Here is a 24,571-nt window from a genome sequence, read left to right on the forward strand (position 1 = left end):
GGGGCCAGCGCTGGATGAGCAACAGCTGGGGGGGGGCGGGGGGAGGTCGGGCTTGTGCCAAGAGCCACATGCAGTTTCACTTGGCAGAGTTCCAAGGAGAAATGGCTTCGTTTCAGCCACCAGAGGGAATGCCACCAAGTCCTGCCCACAGTTCCCACACTCCTGCCCACCCTGAACAAGGGCAGAGGAAGGCATGTGGGCCTCTCCAAGGCCAGAATGCAGAACCGTCCCCACTCTGTGGCCACAGGGGGCCCAAGTGCAGGGCCTGACACTGCTGAGTCCACACGCTCGCCGCCTGGCCCCCAGGGCATCCTGGACTGGCATCTTCAGCATGGTCACTTGGGCATCAAGTGAGAGATGAGTCCAGGCTGCAGCCCAGCCGTGTCCCTTCTCCACATTCCCACGGCCTTCCCCGCCTACTCTGCTCTCTCTGGGAGAGACAAGGAACCAGCCTCGGGTCACATGGGAGACACGGGCAATTCAAAGCAGGACAGGCAGGTCTCACGGCTGGTCAGCTGAGGAGCTGCAGTTTCAACATACAGGACTCACGGACCGCGGTCACTGGAACTTTCCATGAGCAAAGCTCTTCATTCACACACTCCCTCGAGTTTCCTGTAGTGGCTTCCTTTCGCAGCCAGCTGTGTGCCTACAGTCTGTCTGCAAGTGGGCAACAGACGAGGCCACATGCTCAGCTGCACACGCTCAGCTGCACACACACTCCCCACACAGGCGCACACCCCACACATGCATGTACTCCACACATATGCCATTCATACACCAAACACACAGACCACAACACTCTCCACACATGTACACACAGATCCTCCATGTGCATCTACCCCCATGTGTATGCATTCCACACACATCATGCAGGCCCCTCTCCACACACACACAGCACACGTGCCTACACATCACACAAACCACCTCCCCCACACACAACTCACATGGACATACATCACATTCCACATAGCCATGCACCCTATACAATGCAGTCCGCATACACCAGGGACCACCCCAACACACACCCACACAGGTCCACACACATCCCCCACACACACCACACTCTCTGCATGTTCACACTCCGTGATCTTGGTGCTTAATACCTCCTAGACTAGTATGCTGTCCCGTCTGTGTCACATTTCTAGAAGGGGAAGAGCAGAAACTAAAATTCTCGTGTTAAGTTCCCATTTCCCAACCGAGAGGGAGAACCCACATTTCACCCACAATACCAACAGTCTGGGTTCCCACAGGCAGACAACATCCCACAGCTTCCTGACCAAATGTACTCAAGAAAGGCAGCGTGGGCATTATTAGGAACTGTGCTCCTCACCGAGCGCAGCGGCAGAAACTCAGTACCGTGTCCTCAAAGTAAAATCCTGGTACGAGAGTACCCGGGTCCTCATGTGCACACTCACTGCCCTCAGACACGGCCTTCAAAATCCGCTGCTGTTTAGTTTTCAAATAAGCTTTTTTTTTTTTTTTTTTTAATTTTTGGTTTTGTAGGAATTTTTTTATTGATTTTTTGGAAACAGGGTCTTGCTAAGTAGACCAGGCTGGCCTCAAACTTCAGGTTATCTTCCTGCTCCAACCTCCTGAGTGCTGCAATTACAGTTATGTGGGGGATGAATTCTTGATGTTACCACATGGTCTTATTTAAGAATAAAACAAAATCTGTATCCCACGTCCTTTGGCCAGAAAGGTTTTACTTTGGCAAACTAGGTGGATAAAATATAGTTGCAGGTGTTTTTGGTCTCCCAACAGAAGAGCAGTAGTGCGGTGCATTTCAGGTCATGTGGACCTCAGTGAAGCACGTGAAGGGAGAGGACTTCCGCCCAGCCTCCTCCCACAGCCCAAGCACTTCCGCCTGGCTTCCTCCCCCAGGGAAGCTCAGGTCCTGCACACCGCCTGTCTCCTCCCAGCATCCAGGCAAGAGCACTCCAAGCACAGGCTTCACACTACACTTTTGCAGACGGAGTGTTAATTCCGTTTCTCCTTCTTGGAATTGGAACTCACTAAGACCAGGCAATTTCATGGCTTCTATCTTACTAAAAGTTTGTGGAAAGGACAGCAGCTCCTACATCTAAGTCCCATTACTTCCATTTCATGCCCTCCCCTTGTCACACATCCTCCCAGGTCCTGGAGCACAGGTTTGGTGTCTCACACTATGGGCCGAAGTCCGTTTTTAATCTTAATTTAGCAGTCTGGCGTTAAGAGATTTCTCTTTTAGGTGGATTTTGTGGTCTGTTTTTAAAAATTAAATGTTTGAGACCTGCCACTGGAAAGAAGTACAGCTGGTTTCGAAACTCGGTTTTCTCTGAATGCTTTCTCAACAGGTATTTCATGCAGGAGGGAGGAACTGGACTCTCAGAACTCCATCTCCGTAATTCACTGTCTCCGTCCTCATTTAGGAGGAGGCTGCAGAACTGAGGTCACAGCTGAGGCTCCTGCAGGTCTGACAGCTGAGTGACCTGAAACAAAGGGCCCACTGCACTCACCAGTGGCAAAGCGAAGTCCACACTGTCCCATGAATATGACCATTGTGTGGCCCAATATGGCCCGAGGGTCATCAGCTATTAACCTTGACCGGCCAGCATCTCCCCGCTCCTTCTGTGTGTAGCAGAGGGGTCCCCAAAGCCCATCCCGAAACTTAGTGACTCATCAGGAAAGAGCAGAAATCCAGTAAAACATCAGAACAAGTGCTTTGTCGCTGTTGGTAAATTTATAGATGTATTTTGTTCAACAAAGGCTTTGTCCCAACTGGCACAAAGAGAAGCAAAATAAAGGTAAGGTGAACGCTGCGAAGGCAGTCAGCTCACACTCACACCAGCTCAGCATCAACCAAAGCCAAGTCTGGGGTGTCAACAAGAGGAAGTCACTCTTTATTCCAGAAAGTAGACTGGCCTGGTCACTTTATTCCAGAAGGGAACCGGGCTGGTGCTAACCAGAGGGGCCCGGCCAGTGCTGCACCAGGGGTTAATGCACCTGCTCCCCAGGTCTGCTGCTCTATTGACCGGAAGCATTTTCTAATGATGCGTAAACGTGCCGTTCCCAGGAGAATTCTGTACTGCCTGTTGCAACCAAAAGATGCTCTGCAACACAGCAACCCCAGGCATTTTAACTAAATTATTTTACTGAAAAAACATTGCACTTTGAGCACCAGAACAGGACCACTGCAATTGGTGGGGCAGGTTAGGTGACAAGAACAGAGGGCTCAAGGGGGCTCTGGGGCCTGGCTACAGCGCCGGCAGGGGTCAGGCCGAATGCACTGGGGTCCCACAGTGTTTGTGCCACAGGTCGATGGCCTTGCTCACAATGGCATCCGAGCTGTCCCGGGGAATCTGCAAACAGCAAAGCAACCTGGGTGAAGTGCCTGGGTTTGTAACTTTAGGGTCTTCTTTCAATCACTCTTTTTCAGAACGTGATCACATAGAACTGTTTTATCAGCACCTGAGGACATGCCAAGCAGCTCCAGTGTGAGGCTGTGCTGGCCCAAGTGCAAACCCCGTGCTGCCCACTGACCACAGGCCCTGGGCAGGTTCCCAGAGCTCCCTGTAGCCCAGAGCCCCATCTGTAAGGAGGGGACAGACACCTGACCTCACAGAGCTGCTCATAGGATGACAAGAGGTAAGCAGGCGCTGGCACTACTGCCCACTGATTATGAGGAGGAGGAGGATTCATCTAGGGAACACAGGTACTGAGTACTGATTATTTAGGGTTACCAGACCACTGTCCAGATGTTTATACAGACTCATTACAGGGGGCACAGATTTTGGGTCTCATCCATGACATATTTTTTTCCTCCACCTCTTATCTAGGTGAGGAGCCCAAAATACACAGAGGAAGAGCTGGCTCTTTGAGACCTTTTTCAGCATCCACTAAGATGATGCAAACTCAACTGGTAGCACACATTGGTGATAGTAACAAAAATGAAAGGGCCTAAAATTTCCCCCAAACAACACGATCTTTTTTCCACTGACACAAATCGCAGTGAGATCTCACCTTCTCCACCTCCTCCTCCTCCTCACACGCTGCTGGCCATCCCAGGGGACAAGGCCCTGTGCCCCGCTGCAAGCTGGGCAGCGGCCTCAGCTCTGCCAGCTCCCCCCAAAGAGAGGAGGACACGAAGTATAATCCCCAGGCCAACAACTTCATGCCACTTTTCGGGGAGAAAAGTGTTTTTTGTGAAATACAAATATCTGGTATTATTTCTCTACAATAAGGTAATGCAGTAGGAAAATCTGGCTTGCTGAGCAGATTTCATTTCTGGAGTCAAGATCAAATCAAATAATGCACACTTACATTTTCCAGGAACTTTGTTATCTCCTCTGCACTGTTCAATGCCATTATTTTTAGTTTAAAGGTTAATAAAATTTCCACAGCTACAAAAACAAGAATCTTACAGGATCCACTTACAACTTTATCCCAAACCCTACAAAAGTAAAGAGATATAATCAGTTCACGTGGATTTGAAATCCATGTTTACTCGTAAACATAAACTATGCCTTCAAATTAGAAAACAAGATCACATTACTCTTACTTTAAGTAAAAGCCTCAGGGGATGACTATGAAATAATTATCAGAAACAAAACAGATGAGCCGTTTGAAATCTACTCCAGACACAATTAGCATTAGAAGGAAAAAAAAAAGTTCACTAGAAACCACTGCTCGGGATGGTGACAGCGTGTTTGCCTCACACGTGCAAGGCCCGTGTTCTGGTCCCAGCATCACACACACACACACACACACACACACACACACACACACACACACACACTGTGCTCTCCTCAGAATCTACCAAATGCCTACTCCCTCATACCGAAAACCTGACATTTTCAAGGAATGAAGAAGTCCTAAACTAAAATTCATGCTTTGTTACTATTCTGTAATGTTCATATAATTATTGCATATAAGCGAGCACAGCAGCATATGAAATGTGAGGTAAAGTTGATTTCACCACCCGTGAGCATGGGGGCAGATTCCCTAAGTGTCTCTTACGGGCTTAAGGAGAGTTACTGATCCATCCTGATCTAAGAATTCTATTAACTCCTAAAACTTCTGAAGCTGGCATGGTTATCCATAGCAGTGGTGGCAAATCTATGGTAGGCATACTGTTTTTCTTTTAAAACTGAAGATGTTAATACGTGAGCTGTTGTTTTCTAAACTAAAACCCCAATCGTCAGGTTTAATTGTCGTGTTGGCACTTTCCGATACATTCGTGGGTTCTGGGTTGCAGCTTGGGTGCGTGTCCCTAAAAGCTTTCGACATCACTGGTCTATGCATTCAGTTCTGCGCTGTGTTCTCACACTCCCTGTGCACTGCCTTTCTTTCCAACCATGAGGCCTGAGGGGCAGGGCCAGGACTCAGACATGCCCACCCCAGGCACCTGAAACCAACTCAGAAAAGCAGGCTGGGGTCGAAGCTCTTTGAGTACCTTTGTTTCCTTTAAAGGTACCACGAAGAAACACAAATACCAAGATTTCAATGAGATCAGGACCTACTGCAGTTCTAGAAAAGAAGACTTCCTGCTTGTATCAACTTCTGGACACTGTTTCAGACTGACTATCGTAGAGCACCTAATACACAAGTGCTCAATCTTTCTAAGTGTATGTTGAATAATAAGCTGAATCGTGTGCTGCTATAATAGCTGCTAGAGAATTTAGCTTCAAATCTGTGCTAGACAAATTTATAGACTGAGGGGCAATCATGGCAAAGGCCAGGATTCTTCCCTGACTCCAGGCCCCCAGTGTGTCTGGGAAAGAAACACTAACCTCTGCAAGCTGGATTCAGGCAGGCACCCCGCAAAGCATCTCTTGAACCAAAGATCGTAGGGCAGCTTAGACACTGCAGAACAAGACTTCAGATGATTCAGCAGCCTGCTGTCTTCCAGATTCAAGTACTGTTCCAAAGCCTTTGGCTAGAGATTAAACAGCAAGAGAGGTCACTCGTTTCCTGTGACATGACGTCACCTGATGTTACAGCCTGTGATGAAAAAACAATGTGCATGCTGAATGCAAGGAAGGCCTAGAACACAAAACTGCAGAGCTGTCCGAGATTTGCCACCACTGCTATGGAGTGATACAGCAGCTTCCAGGTCAGTCCCACCATCCTGGACAGAGGGGTTTTCCTGGGACAGACCCTTTCAATACTTAGCCCGGGCCAACCCCAGGCAAAAGAGAAGTCGGTCATCCTGGTGCTGACTGCACGAGCACATTCAGCAGCATTCAGCAGCCTCAGCAAAGTCCATGTCATGATTCAGGCATTCTAAGGAGCTGAAAAAGACCTGCAATGGTACTGGTTGGTCTCCAGTAGGTTAGGTTAGGTTAGGTTAGGTTAGATTAGATTAGATTAGATTAGATTAGACAGAAAGGATAGGATGGGGTAAGGTGGGGTGAGCTGGGTGGACCACAATCGAGGGGAAAGAGGAGGGTGAAGAAGTAAAGTGGGATTAGGGTGTAAAGAAGGGGGAATGAGACAAAGAGATGGTGATGAAATGGGGCCAATGAATCACACTCACACACATAGTTACTGGCAATGAGTGGGAAATAGGAAACATCCACTCTTTTTGGGAGACCACAAATTGATAGGGCCTTTAGCAAACAGATTTTAAATGTCTCCCTCCACTCATGCATTCCCTTTTAGAGAGCTACCTAGAGGGTAACTGTGTACAGGGCAACTGTGTACAAAGACAGTGGCCTGTGGGTGTATATGGTTGTTCACAGGGCAGATTCATTACAGGAAGTACTATAAATAAAATAGAAAAAAAGTTCTAAATGAGTGGCTCTCAACCATAACCACACTTCAGAATTGCCTGAAATCTTTAAAAAACTAGAATTTCAGGGCCCCACCTGATTCTGATTTCACTGGTCCAGTGGAGGAGGGAAAGCCATAGAAATTTTTAAAAGCTCCCAGATATACAAACAGGGAATCAAGAATGAAAAATAGTGATCTATCTGGATATACCTGCAAATTTCTCCAAGTAAAAAACAGAATTATATGGCTGTATGCACAGTATGAGGCTTATGTGTTTTTTTAAAAAGTCACTTTTTAAAAGAGTCACTTTAGTCACTTTATACATCTGCAGGAGGGAAAGGTCTAGAAGAGCACCCCCCAGGCCCGAGACCATGTCCACTGCTTAGGAAGGAGCGGGGGTGCTGGTCTGGATCTAGGGCAACATGGCTTCATCCAGATAGTTTAATTTCTTCTGAGAATGTACTCATTTATTACTTAGGTTTCCCAAAATGAATTTTTGGACATAGCATAACTTAACAAAATGCTAACTTACTCTAATATTAAATAAGAAAAGCCAATTAAATCATGGTACGATTAAGACTTCCTGGTTTAATTAGACAACAAACATTATATTTACTTATGCTCCAATTTCATGCTTAATAGCATTTTTATTGAAATCAACTAAGTGGAAAATCCTAAAATCAAATTTTATGTAATTAAAATATATGAAAAGTGCTCTCGTAAGAAGCAACGCTGGAGGGTCCTGGCTTCCGCCCCTTCAGGAAACAGACCATGCAGTGGCTGCCGTGGTCCTCAGAGCTCGCCTGCCTTCTTCACGAACCCCCTCCCTGGCAGCTTGGCTCACTGTTACTACTTTCGTAGTGTTCTCAAAGAAACTCAGTGACATAGGAAAAAATACTCACTTTTATAAATGAAATAAAAAGGGGGGACTAGAAAGAAGAGAATCACCAAGGAGTATGCCACAAATGGAAAGCCACTGGGCACTCAGGGCTCCCCTTCTCCCCACACCTTCCTCTCCAAGAGAATCAGTGTGTTGCCTGGAGATCGTCTCGCACCAGGTTCTTAAAAACTGTGTTTCCCGGCCTCTGCTGCAGAGAAGGAAGCTGAGTGATACCGTCCTGGCCACCAGTACTGTTGGCCCTGACTCCCCACAATCTGACTGCAGATTTTTTAACTTGACAGCAGCATGAAAGCGATGCATGCAGGAGAAAGTGCTGGCTGAATTCTGAATCTGGATCTTTTCTCAGGCTGCTGGTACATGGCCGCACACTGTTTTGCCCAGACACATAATCATGAGGAAACCACCCACACGGTGGCTGTGAAACGCTGATGTTTAGAAGGTGAAGTGAACCACCTTTTCATCTTACAAAGGCCTCCCGGGATGCAGCCCATCGTGAGCTGAGCAGCAGCTGTGCACATGCGGAAGAAAACCCTGCTTGCGACTCCACTGGCTCGCCCTATTTCCTCCTTCTCATGTATCTTTACCCTTCCCTTCCTTCTTGCCTACAACAGGGATATCATGGCTGTTGGACCAACAGAGTGGAAGGACTGTGTCTGATGCTGGAGCAAGATGACAGGAACCCACATCGCGGTGCCGCAGAATGAACTGAGGTCTGCTTCACCTCTGGACTTCCGGTTATAGGAGTGAAAACAGGCTCCTGTTGCTTGGGTCTTCCATTATATACACATGCCAGCAAACTTAAACCCTAACTCTCGCAGGTAGAGCGATCAATTCTAGATAAAGCTAGTGGTTCTGGACCTGGACAGGGAACACTACAGGCCAAGTGTTGGCACAACGTAGTCTGTGCGGGTGCAGTTCCAGGCCTGTCACTCTATAGCACCTCTCCCTGGCTACCTTTGTGCTCCAACAGCAGAGCTGACTGACAGCAAGAGACCCCCGCCCGCCCACCCAGCTGGAGATGTTTACTGTCTGGCTTTTCCCAGAACATATTTCCTGGGCCCTGCAGACAGACTCCACTCAGAATCACAGCAGCACCAGGTGGGTAGGTTCTCTCAGATGATCGTTAACACCACTGCCCACCCCAAATTAGCCAAAAACACTCCTCACCAGCTGCGGCAAAGAATCCCGGTACTTGTTATTTAACTGGTTCACAAAGCATCGGATGATCCAGTAGCAGTCAACGCTGTCTTTCACCATCTCTTCCATGGCTTTAGCAATGGCAAGAAACACTTCATCTTCTGGCTCCTGAAAGATTCATAAAACATCTCAGGAGAGAGCGGGAGAAAAGAGGAAGACATGGTTCTTCAGTAAAAATGAAACCTTGCCACCTAGATTTTGGAAAAGCTGCACGAATAAATCAAAGTATGATGAGAAAGCAGTCATCAGCACAGAGCGGCGTGGGAGGAGGAGCGGCTACAGAACTCTATTTGAATCCACGCTGCTGATGAAGGACTTGCTTTTAGGGAGTCTCCACCTTCCCACACTGAGCTCACCACAAAGCCAACATAAACCGTGAGGAACTCTTTGACTCCCCAGCAAAACGTTTGCGGTGCTGGAGCAGAATTTCCTGTCAACACAGCAATCTGTAAATATTAAACGATTTCAGAAGGATGGCTAGGGCATTTGTGTAATTTCAAAGCATTCACATACTCCTTTAGGATTTTTTTTGTGGCAGTTTGGTTTTTGTTCATTTGTCTGTTTTGAGACAGGGTCCCACCACATACTTCAGGCTGGCCTGGACTCAGTATGTAGTCCAGGCTGGCCTTGAATTCACAGTGATCCTCCTGCTTCATTCAGTCTTCTGAATGCTGAGATTACAGGTGTTTGCCACCACAACCAGCCCATCTTCAGAATTCTATCCTGTCTTTAAGCACCTAAATTTAAAAGTCTCTAGAACAAACCAGAATTTCAGGAATCAAGAGAATATGTGTCAATACTCAGAACATGAAAGTAAACCCTTAAGTAAATTTCACCAGAAAAATCTTATAAAACTGCAACCTGGACGGATTTGGCCCAATATTAGAGCACTTGCACTCTATATGGCAAAGGCTCTGAGGGGTTGCAAAAACAAACAAACACATGGAACCTTATCTGGAAAACCATTTTGTTTTCCAACACTGTAATCACGCATAAAAAGCTTTACATTTTCATATATGATTTCACAGCTGAAGGATTTGAACATTAAAACAAAACTAAGAAGCATCTTTCTACTTGCCTAAAAAAACCTACGTTACACCAAAATTCCTATTTTAATCAGTGTCTCATTTTTAGGCCTTCTTTCAACTTGTCATGTCAATGTTCTATAAAATATTGAGAATAGAATCATAGGAAATTAATTTTTCCAAGCATCGATATTTGAGAGAAGAAAGAAAAAAGGAAGAAAAACCTTTCTTAGACTCCCACCCAATCCTGGGTCCTGTGCTGGATGCCCTCCAAAGTCACCAGCTCTGCCTGTGCAGGGAAGAGGACCAATGTCATACGGCTGGCCGTGTTTCTGGCTAAGCACTGCCATGCTTTCTTATTAATGGATGGGTGAAGGAGGAGCAGGGCTTGGCCACTGGGGAAACAGGGACCCTCATACACACTCAAATAGCAAGTGAGTCCCTGTCTGGGTTGTGAACAGGACAAGCTGGGTAAAGCTGAGGCAGAAGCTGTGACTATCATTCACATTTCTGGAGCTAACAGATTATCCTAACTTCATATGCGACTTAAGGACTCGTGCAGTACTAGCAGCTTCATTGTGCCATGATAAAATGACACGTACAGGAGATTATGACAAGCGCCAATTAGTTTTTAGGGAATCTTTCTCTCTCGATAAATTTTTAATAAAAGCAGATGACCTTTAGCTCCAACACTGGCGCATGACTATCATCTCATTAAATTAAAAAACTAAAAATAAATATTTTTATTACAAATTGTAGTCCTGTATGCCAATAAATAGATTTTCGGGATCAGCAAAATTTGCAAGCAACTCCCTGTTTGAACCATTTACTCTGTTTTAGCCAAACAAACAAACTAACCTTAGTTAAAATGCCTAGTGAGAACTGCAAGAAAAAAGCTCAAGCTTGAAATCTACAACTATTCTCTGCTTACCCACTTACTCTTCCACTGCCTAATAGCAAATAACCAAGTCACTGGAGTAAGCGGTTTGCTAGATGAAGTTAACAAAGTGGCTGGGAGCTGGTGACAGCAGCAGGAAAGGTGGGCAAGGCCAAGAAAGAGGCTGAGGCTGAGGGGTCAGGGCTCAGGAGGGTGCAGAAGCAGCCAGGGACCCCTGCCACCTGCGGGTCCAGGGCGGAGGACAGAGGCACCTGCAGTTCAAAGCGGAGGTGGTTAGTGGTGCTGATTACACACAGGAAATAAGCAAGGAAAGCAGAGTATGAACGACCCGGGCATGATGAGGGCCTTCCGCTACTTGTCCTGTCAAAGGGGGCTGCACATATGGAGAGAGTATAAGGTGGAAGGAGTCTGTCACATTGGACTGAAATCACACATCAGTAGGAACTCAAAGTTTTACCCTTACATACAGATATATATATGTAGGTATATGATTATATACACTTATGCATATATAACATGCAGGGTGTGACACAAAGGTATGGTAACATTTAATTTTTTTAAAAAATTCATTTCAGTATAGCCACTATCACTAACATCTGCCAGTGTTTTTCTCCTTGCTTTAAACACTTTTCCTATTATTCTCGCCCCTTTCTGAAGCAGTTCTGGAGTCCCCTTTCCTGTTTTAAGTGTTTTAAGGAGGTAACACCAGAAATGCAGTGAACGCTGCTGCCAAGGGCCATTCAGTGGAAAGCAGGCTCGTGAAAGTGTGCCCCCTTCACCTTTTCACCAGATCTGCGCCACGAGACTCCTGGATCTTCCTCAAAAATGACCATGAGACTTTGAATAAACTCACAATTTCAAAGCAACCATGACAGCACAACGAAGGGCACTCAGGAGAGAGGACGTCCAGACCCCTCTCAGAACGTGGCAAGAACGACGGGACAAGTGTGCATGAGCACGGGGAGGATTAACGGCAACGTGTCTCTCACTGTAATAAACATCTTTCAATTTAACCATTCACAGTGTTTTCAAGCACACCTAATACAGGTGCTGGGGGCACAGCTCAGTGGCAGAGCACATGCCTGGCAAGTGTGAAGCCAGGTTAGATCCCCACTGCCAAAAACCCCCAAAACAACAAAAACCACCCACATACAACACATACACAGATACACAGACAGGTGTGCGAGTGTGTGTATGTGCATGTGTTTCCTACCTCTGTCTGCTAGACAGTCTAGAAATAATGACGGCCTACAGTAATGAACATACATGGTGTCTTATTTTTGGTTTCTAATTAGCACACTTCCCTCCAAAAAGAAGTGGAGCTGCACACACAGCTACAGCACAGAGAGCACACAGTGAGCCTGGAGCACCTTGCTGCGGCAGAAGGGCAGGAATCGAAACATTCAGACTGATGCGAACTTACCAAAAAGGCACAGCACAGCTGGAAGCGGCCGCCACTGGCCAAGTGTGGGACAACCTGAGCCCCAAAAGTAACAGCAATCACGGATTCTAGAGTAGTGAATTGAAAAAGACTCCCTAAGTTCATACTGCTATCAATAAACAAAAGCGGGGGAAACTCTTCTTTATGGAAGAAAACCAATTAAATACAGAAGGACTGAAAGCAAAAGCTCACTATTTGGCCACCAGCAGAGTAAAAACTGTTTGGGGCAAGAATGATTAATGGGTGGATATTTACAAGTCTTAAAGTACCTCACCTGCAGTAACCTATTAACTACACAGGAAAATAGTAACTTTACAGTGGGGAAACCTGTAACACCACTTTCATCAACCGATCAAAGCCACGGCAACAGGAACAGGTATCGGACCGCTGTGGTATTCTTGCCAATAGTGCATAACCAGACTTTAATCACATGGAAACATCAGAAATGCTCTGCTGGCCAGCACTCTTCAGAAGAGTCCAGCTCAGGAAAGAGCAAGAAGGACTGAGGAACCATTCCATATTAAGTCTAAGACAGGGTCACTTGAGGTAAGGCGTGGTCAGCACTGGATTCTGGAGCAGAAGAAGCACGTCAGCGGAACAATCAGCAAAACCTCAGCACGCTCTAGAGATCAGCTCTCAGTGCAGAATCAAAGGCGAGTTTCTGGTTTTGATCATTAGACCACAGTCACACGAGACGAGGCAGCTGAGAGTACTGAGTGATGCTGTTACTATTTTTTTTCAACGTCCAAAAGTATTTAAAGATGGAAAGTTAAAAAACTGTTTTAAAAAATCAGCAGCAGATGTTAAAACTCACAGATAAAAGTTTATTAAGGACTAGGATGAGTGCACAGCAGTTTTAAAGTCTCTCCATAATGGGACACAGTAATTATTACAAAGGGGAAAAAATCTCCAGGGGAAAACCCAGCAGGCACAAGTGAATTTTTCAAGGGACCCGTCCCCACTGAGTGCCTCTGGATGTGACCACCCACATGCTCTCTGGCTGAGAGTAAAGAACCCGGTTATAACCAGGAGATAGCACCAGTCAGCCCACAGCGAGCGGCTGCTACAGAATCACTGACCGACACCCCTCCAAAATGTCCAGAATTGGGGCATGACAGCACGAGAAGACGAGGAAATGGGCCCAAAGCAAAGGTGATCAAAGCAATATAACAGCTCCATGCAATCTACAATCAAGGTTGAATCCTCAGCCAGAACTTTGTTTATTTGTGGAAACTGGCCAAACGTGAACAGAGTCTATAGGTCAGGTGCTAACGCTGCACCAACTCTGTCTTCTCGGTTTTGATCCCTGTGCCACTGAGGGTGTCATCTTTAGAAGTGAAGGAACCTGAGGTTATAGACACCATGTCTGCATCTTATTTGCAAATGGCTTGGAAAAAGTACATGCACATATATAGGAAAACTGGCAAAACCCGCATCATCAAGTTAAAAGCTGGGGAGGGTGTATAAGACTCTTGGTAGAATTCCCACAATGTTTCTGTACCTTTAAAATTATAATCACGTGATGTATAAAAACATTTTAAGTAATGAGGGACCCAAAATACGGATGGTGGTCCAATAATCCAAATTGCCTAGGATCACTATGGTCCTCTAATTCGTCAATATGTTCTATAATGCTTACACAATGATGAAATTGTTTAATGATACATTCTCAGAATACATCCCCTTCAGAAAGCAATGCATGACTATAGTATTTAGAAATAAATGTATTTTTTCAACTAAGGTCGATTGGATCAGAATGTACAGGACAGAGGAGAGGTAAAGACAGGTTGCTTTCATTTGGCTGACCATTTCAAAATTAAACATGATGCAATCAAAGGCTGGCAAAATGGACAGTTCCAAGTTAACATTCTGGAAGGCTGATCCTAAGTTTAAGCCCAGCACGGGCAACTTAACAACTCAGCCAGACTCTGTCTTAAGCAGCGCTGGGGACATTGCTGAAGACAAAGGCACTGGTTTCAATCCCCAGTAATGGGGAAGAAGGAGGACAGAGTCAAGGATCAAGCAATTTTTTCACTAACCAGAGGAAAGGAGGGACTTCGAGGCAGCTTCCCGGACTCCAGCTGATGCATGCGAAGATAGACCTCTACCTGAGGGGTGGCATCACTGACAAAGCGGATCACCTTCAGGGCGTGAAGGATGTCACAGTACTGATCCTTGTGATACATCATCACCTGGGCGTGGGACTCATGGTGGGGAGGCAGGATCCCTACAAAGACCCAGAACAAAAAGGGCAGAAAACTGAGACGCCAGTCCACACCTTCCCTCTATTACAAAGAACTCTGTGAGATCCAGCCTCACAGATGGACCAGACTTCATGCATTTACTATCACACAGATTCTCTTTTAGAAACTCGCACTGGAACAGTCTGAATGTCATATATTATCAGTATCAGAATGATGGTGTTTAATCAGACATACAAGAAAAATGCACTGTCATGATGAAAACCTTGTAGCAAGCACATTGCACAACTTCAGAATGACAGTAACCACAAGGCAGCTGCCAGGCTGGCACTACCTTGTGCTCCTGCTCCCCAATTCTGGCACTTGGCCTCCTACATCTCAGAACCAACAGCCTATCCAAGCTTTCTTCCCCACAGTAATTAAAACTAATTCACAAAGCAGGCTCTCTTCAGGGCCACAGCGGTCCCTGATCTTCACTGACGAAGTCACCTTACTGCGTTTCTGTGACATTTATTCTCCTTTCCCCAACGTAGCACCTGCTCATTAGGCTTTGCCACAGGAACTGCATCTCTTTTCAAAGCGACTGACACAAACATACCGGGAAGACCGCTGGACCGTGCCTTCAGTAACCCCAAACTCTCATCTCAGCTCTGCTAACTGCAGGACTCTCGACAACACGCCTGTCCCTCTGGGCTCATTTCCTAACTTAGCAGAGGCAGGAGATGGGACAGACAAGCATTTCACCTATGCTCTCTGCAGAATCCAAGCCCCGAGCATCTTTGTGAGAAAAGGAAATCATGGTAGAATGGAGTTGAGGAATGGTGGCAGTCAATTTGCAAAGCTCTCAGCATTGCTATAAGGCAGAACAGTTGTTTATTCCAGCCTCACTCAATGTATCACAGCTGTACAGAAGCACAGGCTCTGGATTCAGAGTTCCTGGGTTTGATTTCTGGTTCTGTGATGAACTGACCGGGGGCCCTTCAGCAGTGTCTTCTGTCTCCTTACAGCTTAGCTTCCCTGTGTGAAGAGTGGGAATATTCACACCCTCAGGCAGCTGTTGTGACGAATAAACAAGTCAGCATCATCTGCAAAGCCCTCGGCAGAGGACCTGGCCACCCTAAGCTAGGAGCAGTGCGAGGCCTTACATTTGACTGCAGCTTACTCTAGTGTAAGACACCACAGATCCAGGTCCTGGAAAACAAAAGGCAGGCGAGCTCAAAGGTGCCCAGCCATCTGACTTGCTCTAATGTTCCTTTTGCTGACATAAACCTTGACTCACCATACCTCTGGGGCTCTGTGCCAGGCTTTTAGACGAGCCAGTGAATACACCAGCATCCTCCAAATCTGGGTTAACGCAGGTTAAACAGAGGTACCATTATCACACTACTACAGGCAGCTCCCATGTTAACCCACTTTTCAAGGGTTGGTCCTAAAAAGAGTCTTTCTGATATTTACCTAAAATGTTAGGAAGAGGCTGAGATTCAAAGATCCCTGAGCAATCTGCTAAGAAACACACACATGCGTGCACATTCACACACCCCAAACACACAAACCTCTGCTAGGACGAGCCTCTCATATTGTAAAAGCACTGAATTTCCAATGTCTCCACCTCAAAAAAATCGCAGTCACTTATATGATGGCAAAAGGCCTGGGAAACAGAGGTGATGAACAAGCCAGACAGGACTCAGTGCTCAGGAAATGTCACAAAGCACAGCAGTGTATTCCCCACCAACCTGGTGCAGCTACTAATGAGACACAGTACAGTCCAGAAAAAAGGGGCTCTGTCGGCAGGACCATCTAACATGCACCTGGGAGGGCACTTATTCTGATGTAGTGGAAATAGAAAGAGTTAGGGGGAGAATGCTCTGGGAAAAACTAAAACATGCAGTTGTTTCTGTAGACTGCAGCTGCACAGTGATCCACCAGACAGATGCACACAAGGCGGCCAAGATGCTCGACAGAAAGGCATCCTGCAGGGCTTCCTAGAAAGGCCTGTATATCCCGTCTCCTCCGCCTCACATAACTACACTCAGGGCTTCAGGTTTCCAAGTCCTGAAAATATACTCCACTTGGAAAAGAAAACAGAGTCCATACTCTCTCTGACCTTCCATGAATTCTACAAAACAGCCTCGGTTTGATCTCCGTCATCTGCAGACAAAGAAGCTCCCTCGGAGGCCAGGCACACAGCCTCTTGGTCTTTCTTCCCAGCTGGGTCTCCTGATCTGGCTCATGGGAATTCTAGGATTGTTCCATGTCGAGGAGCTTGGCAACTGGCGCACAGGGAGGCCCATTAAACAGCAATCTCAGTTCACATCCCACATAAAGCTTCATCCCCACCGTTCTCTTACAAGTACAGCAAACTGACTATTTGGGGAAGAAAGGGAGGAGTGGTAACTGTGGGTGTTACACCCTTCAGGAGGCTCAACAAGGATAGAGGAAAAAAAAGCAGGGGCCCAAATAGTGCTGTCACTCCTGTGGCACTTTTCCCCCCACAGAAACTAAGGAAGTCCGTTTTCCTTCTCATCAATAGTACTCAGGACTTACACCTTCAGGGAAAGAAAACTGATTCGTTGTTGAGAATGAGCACACATGAGGGAGTAGCACCTCCATTCTGAGAATCGCAGAAAATTCAACAAACTTAAAGCTAAGTAATTAAGCCCAATATTATCACTCTACGGATATGAAAGATGAGCCCCAGGGGCCTCTTTCTCCAGATTACCCAGCTCACAGCAAAGAGCAGACCAGCCCAGTGTTCTCCCACATCTCATCTCAGGAATGTGCATTGCTTAGTCTTCCATCACTAATACACCGATACTCCTAGGGTAACAGTTAATGTATTTCTGCTGAAGTCACCACGCTAACACCTTTCACAGAGAGGCTCCAGAGGAAGAAGACCTGAGACTCAGGAAAGGACCTAGCCTCGAATGACCCCATTATTCGGTGCTTTTGAAGATAACTCCCTCCAGGTCTCATACCTAGAAGCACCTTCCATACCAACGCACGGTACATGGATGGGAGAGGGAATCTCTGGCTGAAAGTACAAAGTTTCTCAATATCTAGAGGAAGAAAAAACAGTTAGTTAGAAGATCTTCATGCTAAGTAAAATATTTATAAGCACATTGTTTTCTTTTTTTTTTTTCCTCAAAGGATATTTGAGACATTTCTTCAGAGAAAGTCTATCATATGGTCAGCGAATGAAGGAAAGGCAATACTAGTCTGATTTCTAGCCCAGGTCTGGTATCAACTTAGCTATTCAAAACAGTTAGTGCTTTCTAGAACAAGAGCTGCATTTTACATATACTACTACCTTCTTTATAACGTTAGTGGTAGTTAATCACTCACCTCATTTTGCCCACATGACAAGTTTATTTGGGGAACTTGTTGGGAAGATATAGAACGGAAGCTCAAAGCAGTCAGTGATTCACCAGGTTAACATAGCTGATAAGTGGTAGCATCAGCCCTTAAGTCTCCCCAAAATTATACTTAATAGTACCAGCCTTCAATTCTTCTTATCAAAGAAACATTATTATGCCAGATGCATTTGAAATATGGACTCAACGTAACCAAAAATCAGGTGTGAAATACTTCTGAAATTTAAAAGCACTCTATGGTGGGGAATCAGGTGTAGAACACTTGCCTAGCAAATGTGAGGCCCTGGGTTTGATTCCAACACAAAACAAAACAAAAAAACAAGCAAATAGCATTCTATGCATATAAAGCATTTTTACCAGGGTTCAATTTATCCTGCTTTGACTAACAGCTGACTTTATTATCATGAGCTTAAAATAAAGGAAAACATCAATATACAATGCAGTCTTAAGTTACTGTAAGTTTACCTAGAAGCGATGGCGATGACAAAGCTGTAAACTGAAGAAGCACAAAGGATTAATAAGGACAAATGTTACTGTTTCAAAGACCTTGCAAAAACTTCCATCAATGGAATACAAATTTGAAAATTCTAGAACTTTTCTCAAAACATACCATTCTGATGTCCTATCACTAAAGAATACCACATGTAACAAGTACCCTGCCTGTCTTTGAGGGCAATATTTAGTTCAGAATAACAGATGACTCAGAACCAACAAGCTTTGTGTGCCAAGCTTTGTGTGCGTGTGTGTGGCACTGGGGACTGAACCCTGCACCTTCACACTGAGCTACATCCTAGCTCTTTTTTCTTATTTTTATTTTGAGACAAGGTCTTATTAGGTTGCCATGACTGGGCTCAAACTTCTGATCCTCCTGCTTCAGCCTCCCAAGTTGCTAGGATAACAGGTGTGCACCACCAAACCCAGCTGAATCTATAAGCTTAACAAAGCATGTAAAACTCACCCAAAGGGTCATCTTTCAGGAGGATTTCCAGTGATTTCTTTTCTTCTACTCCACGAAACCCCATTTTCTCATAATACACTGAACGAAAGTTTCTCTGAGAGTCTTCAGTCATTTTTCATTCTTGGAGGGGAGGCCTAAAGACAAAGAATGAAGAATTGGAAAATTTGCCAATGATTTTCTCCACCCTTTCAATTAGTCAGATATACCATAATAAACTGCCTGCTCTTGCAGGGGACCTGATATTAAACCTTCACATTTACACAACTAATACAACCTCACCTATGCAACTTGGCCAAAAATCAAGATGTAAGTCAAGAGCACTCTGCTAAAATAGACTGCATAGTTTATGCACTTCTCAGCAGAGCCTAACACGATGGACATTCTGCAGTTACTACAAATATGCAAAGAAACAAGTTACTGAGAAGGGGAGGCAGACAAGAGTGTATGTTGTGGCATGAAGTGATTACCAAGCAGTAGATACTGTTTCTGCATTTACAAAATATACATTATAAATTAACTATATTCCAAAACAGTAACAATAGTTATCTTTAGGTAATAGGATTCCAGATGCTCTTAATGGCCTTTCTTTAGCTTAGCTGTGCTTTCTAACCTGTGCTTTTTGTAAAAGGAAAACTTAAATTACAGAAAAGTAACAAGTCACAAGTTCCTCCCTTACTGTTCTTTAAATATTATCAAATGCAACCATCAAAATTCAAAACCCACAATAGATACACACGATTAAATAAGGAAGAGCGTAAGGAACAAACAGTTGACAAGAGACACCACAAAACTGGAGGTAGAAAAAGGAGATAAAATCTGGCCTGAGGATCTAACAGCTCCGTGATGCCCGTTGTTCCACAAGAATCTTCCTAATGTGGAAGGTCTAGCAACAAGAAAAATTCAAACCATGTTGGTGTTTAAAGAACAGTGAAGTTGTAACGCGTTTTTCAAAAATACTGCACTGCCTCACTCAATCGCTGCAAGTGCTGGGGCAAAAAGGAGATGCTCAGTTATTCAAAGGATTTCTTCCTTATTGAAAAGATGTCCTCTGAATCCCAAACCGATTCGGTCACAGGGAAGATTAGGATTCGTTTTGGAAAACCAGTTCTAAGAGTTCTGAGCTTTGATGATCAGGGGCTTTAAAAAAATCCAAACTATTAAAATGCAAAATGAGTTGGGGAGTTGCCTCTTTTTAGCATTCAAAGCTCCTTGTTGTCTGACACTCACTCTAGGATGGCACTAGAATGGCAAAGGCGACCGGCTGGCAGAAATAGTGTCAGCGACACCTGCGGCCCGTGAGCCTGCGTCTGACCGGAAAGGAAGGCACGACCCGGTCCTAGACCCCAGCTCCCACTGTCGCCATTCTGTACGCGTCACCTCCAGCGGTGGAAATACACCCGGATGGGGACCTGGGTCGCGGGAGACAGCGAGAACCCGGCAGCGCGCGCTGCAGGACCGCAGGCTCGGGGGCGCGCATGGGCGGCGGCGTTGGGACACTCCCACGCCCTGCAGGTCATAGAACGGCGACCCCGACGCCAACGCCGCCACACCGGCCGCCGGACGTGACGTCAGCCCGAGGGGCGGGAGCCGAGTGCGCGCGTGCGCAGAGAGCTGCACAGGAAGCCCCACCCACGCATGCCTGAGCGCTGGAGCTGCAAAGAGCAGAGGTTATGGGCGAGAGTGCCTCAGCTGCTAACGCCAGCTCTTGTGGGTACAGCCTCTGCTTGCCAGGCGCCAGCGCCCCCATTGACCCCCACCTCCTAATCCCGAGTTTAGCACCAGCTGCCCCCCGGCCACGGGGTCCTGCCTGGAAAAAGCCCTACCCCAGGCCGTGTGTCTCCAGCTCCTCCAGGGACTCCTGGCGCCTCGAAATAAATGTAGACCGACCGAGTGAGAAGCTGCAAAACTTTATTCAGAGCTTGCCGTAGCCAGAATCAGCGCCCTTGATCCCCTGGCGCTGGTTTCTCGGCAGTAGCTTAGTGCAGGCAGAGGAGGGGAAGCTGCAGCGATCCGGAGGTTGGGGTGCATTTGGCTTTCTCGAGTTGATCCTAAATTGGGAGCAGGGACAGAAGTTAGGGAAACTGACTTATGAGTTAAATGCTGGTCGTTCGGGGTCACCTGTTACGGGAGTGCCTGTCTCGCTTGGTAAATCGTCACTCTTAGAGAAAGCAATCTGTCTTCCTGCAGGTGTGACCGAGCAGCCTGGTTTCCTGGGCTTTTTATTGTAGACAAGGAGCTGGTTTTCTGCACTCTGTATGTCAGAGTTATTTTATATATAACCTGGCTGGTGTCTCTATTCAGGCTCTCGGGTATGATACTATAAAAACAGGTGGAAAATGAAATGTAAAGAAACAAAAACATATGCTAAATACAAGCCCCAATTTGTTATTAGATTCAGCAGGCATAAAGTTGCTCTTTCAAGTGACTTTTTAGTATTTCTAAACGCTTTGTTTCTGTTCTTACTTCACAGGATCCTATCCTGGCTGCAGAGCGCTTTCCTGAGGTTGTTAAACGAGCACGATTTGAAAGCAGTTCCTTAGAGGAAATGCTGAGGACCAGCTTGAGGCAGTGCAGAGCAGGGAATAATTAATACATTGGCACAAAAAATAAATTGAGAGTCTTGCAGCTGGCTTAAGAGCGGATACTCTTTAAACCAACAACCAGAGCTGAGACTAACAGTCTGAAGCTCTGGTTCCTCAGAGCAGGATAATAGGGCAGCTGAGGACTTGACTCGTGCAGATTCCATCTAGCCCAGGAGTTTCAGATAGTAACAATCAAGTTACTAGTTAATCGTCATCTGTTCAAGTGTGGTTTTCCCAAAATGCATTGTTCCTCAATTCTTGGACCTTGACCGTGTCAGTAGCTCGTACCTGCTTCCTGTAACCCACCAGCATCCCCCCGCCCCATTGTGCAGTACACTTAATAAAGGCCAGGGATACCCATGCCACATGTCTTAGTCTGTCACTGAGCTTTGACCATCCTGGTGTCCCTAGTAACTAAAACATATCTCTTGTCTGTGTTTTACTGTCATCATACCCCTGAGCAGGAGATCAGTGGTCCTAGGCCAGGCCCCTGATAAATGAGGGTTCAGTGATGGATAAAATTTAAAATGAAGCAACATGAGTTTGAACTCCCAACCCCCTTACCCTCTTCCATGTGTCCAGACTGGAGCACTCAGCCTGGCTTAGGAAGTTATGTCTTCCATGAGTTCTCTTTACCTAGCCTCAAAGCCAATCACTAACTTACCCAATCATATCTCCTTTGACTTATTTTTAACAGTGCATTGAAATCATAAGTATTGGAAGAATTAAACAAGAAAGTGTGTAAAGCAGGTGGCATGGTGTCTTGCTTGTGACACAGGAGGATTGTACTGCATCAGCTGCTATTTGCAGAATCTTGACAGCCATACTGCCTTTACCTGCCCTTCATTACGCTTTTTGATGAACTGGTAAACTGAATATTTGGAAACTTCCATAGGAGATAAGTCTCCTTAAGGCTTCAGCCGAGGGGACACTTTAAAAGAGTCTCCTCCCCATGAAGTCTTACAATAAAAACAAAAGTCTTTACAGTGTGTCTCCTACTTCCCCTCCCCCCATTTACTACTAGGGACACTTGTGCCCTGTGTTCTTCCCCGTTTCTGAAACAGTGCCCACTGTGAGCTGTACTGCATGTCTTCTTTCTTCAGGTGTCCCCTTCCAAGGCCTGCGCTCACCGTTGTGCCTAAAGTTGCAGTTTTTCCCTGCATCTCCAGTCCCTGGGCCCAGATCTCCTTTATATTCCTCTTGTAGCCCATCACCTTCTGACACTTCCTGTTACTTATTTAGTTACTTATTTATGTGGGCTTCATCCTCCCAGCATGTCAGTTCCACAAAATCAGGGACCACTGCTTTGTGAATGGAAGCATCCCGAGTTCATGGAACGCTGCCTGTCACATAGCGCTTATTGCAGACTCAGGGAATGAAAAGGAGACAGGACAGCCATTCTTTCTTAAAATCATATATTTGCACTGTTGAGCGGTTGGAGGTCATGGTTAGTCCTTGGACTCCTAGCACAACCCAGATTCTACAGTAAGGCACACAGGTAAAGCACTTTGAGGGATTTAATTGAAAAAGAATGTGAAGAGGCACAGGTGCATTTGGTGGCCACATCACTTACTTGCCTCGTAATCTTACTGCCCTCTGGTGGTTAATTGTTTTTACTGAGTTATGGGAGTCACTGTAGTGCCCCTTCCTAGAATCACACCCCAAGGCTTGGCTAGCTATGTTACCTGTGGTGCAGACAGCTAACCTGCAGGGTGTAACAGTGGGAGAATATATTCAGAAGTGGTGTCATATATTTGAACTTTCAGATTTACTTTGATAAGACTACTAATTGTCAGATACTATCAGCCCTAGACAATTGCTCTTCTCTTTTTTAGAGAAAAGGAAATAGATACCCAGTGGGGTTGTGCTTGCAAGGCAACTCTCTTCATGTTAAGTAGCAACTAAAATTAATGTAAAAAAATCTCATCAGGATATTACTGGGGCTAGAGTTTGGATCTGGAATAGACTCCCCCAAAGACCTGTATGTTAAAGGCTTTGGTTCTTGGCTTGAAAGGTGGTGGAACTGCTAAGAGGTGGGGCTCAGAGGGAGGATTTGGGTTATGGAGGAGGTGGAGAGGTCTCTTCCTAAGGGATCTTGAGATGCCAGCTGCCATGAGATACAAAGCTTTGCTCTCCCACACCCTCCCCACCAGAACACGCTGCCTTGCTCCAGGCTCAAAAGCAATGGGACCATCTGAGTGAACCAAAATAAAGCTTTCCTCTTTGTTTATTGTTGTATTGGAAATTGAATCCAGGGCCTCCTGCATGCTAGGCAAGTACTCTCCTTTTAAGCTACATCACTACCACTTTTTAATATTTTGAGACAGGATCTCATTAAGTTGTCCAGGCTGGCCTCAAGCCTACAAACTTGATTCACTCTCCTAAGTAACTGAGATTACAAGTGTGTATCACCATTCCTCAATCAACTTTCCACTTTTAAATTGACTTATGTCATTCATTTGTTACATTAACAGAAAGCCTCCCAGAACAGTTGGTGAATGTATAAATTAGGGTAACTCACGGGACAGGCCACATCCCCAAAACATTTGAAGAGAGACAAATCTGAGGGAGGCTCATGTTCTTCATTTTGGTGATTTGGCTAAGAAAAAAAGCTGAAGGGACACAGCTCAATTATTGCCAGTAACATAGAAACATTTGCGTCTTTCCACAATGTGGGAGCTTTCTGAATTGACAAGCTACATCAGTTTCCTCAGTCTCACCAAGTTTGAAGGTTCACTTGGTAGCCAATAGCTGCGAAACCACAAGGCCTTTTATTTCACTGTTAATTACAAATATTTGCACACTAAATTCACAATGCTTTATCAAGATATAAAGAAAAAGATTAACAGTAGCATCAGGATTTGAAGAGACAACTAAAAATCAAGACAGGGTCTGCAGGGATCTGAGAAGTCACCACAGGTAACTCCTTTTTGTTTGTAAATTTTTTTGTCTAAGAAATCTTTCTGGTCATTTGGTCATCGTGGTGTGTTTTTACAACCCTTTTTCTATTATATAACTGTACACAGAAATGTCATGCTAGAAGAAAGAGACATCAGTTTGTCAAAACTTGTGGCATAGGTATCATGTAGGTTTGATTACAGATGTCCCATGCTGCCCTGATATGGGATCTCTGATTATAGCTGCAGGCTAGATAGTATATAGGGACCACTTAACAAATAATAGTTCCATTAACTACTGATAGTTGCTTGGCCTTCATCTCACCTTATATTTTCCATGAGTCTTTGAT

General features: G+C 45.5%; 1 protein-coding gene across 3 annotated transcripts; it reads right to left on the reverse strand.

The window, feature by feature from the left end:
* Positions 1 to 2,700: 2,700 nt before the first annotated feature.
* Tbc1d7 (TBC1 domain family member 7) lies at positions 2,701 to 20,584 on the reverse strand. Of its 3 annotated transcripts, none has more exons than XM_063259896.1 (8): positions 20,566 to 20,584; positions 18,743 to 18,876; positions 17,389 to 17,469; positions 14,252 to 14,439; positions 8,819 to 8,956; positions 5,769 to 5,914; positions 4,300 to 4,429; positions 2,701 to 3,338 (listed from the first exon to the last, which is right to left on the reverse strand). In XM_063259896.1, exons 2-8 carry the CDS (start codon positions 18,852 to 18,854, stop codon positions 3,252 to 3,254), a joined length of 882 nt encoding a protein of 293 aa, XP_063115966.1. In that variant the 5' UTR covers positions 18,855 to 18,876; positions 20,566 to 20,584; the 3' UTR covers positions 2,701 to 3,251. The 3 variants fall into 3 exon arrangements, with proteins under 3 accessions (XP_063115966.1, XP_013006812.1, XP_003468788.1); XM_013151358.3 differs by lacking the exon at positions 20,566 to 20,584 and adding an exon at positions 20,120 to 20,322; XM_003468740.5 differs by lacking the exon at positions 20,566 to 20,584 and adding an exon at positions 19,970 to 20,322.
* Between the last annotated feature and the right edge of the window lie 3,987 nt (positions 20,585 to 24,571).

Source organism: Cavia porcellus, unplaced genomic scaffold (assembly GCF_034190915.1).
Source record: "Cavia porcellus strain 051 isolate PalLab524CR breed Dunkin Hartley unplaced genomic scaffold, mCavPor4.1 scaffold_13, whole genome shotgun sequence".
Lineage (NCBI taxonomy): Eukaryota > Metazoa > Chordata > Mammalia > Rodentia > Caviidae > Cavia > Cavia porcellus.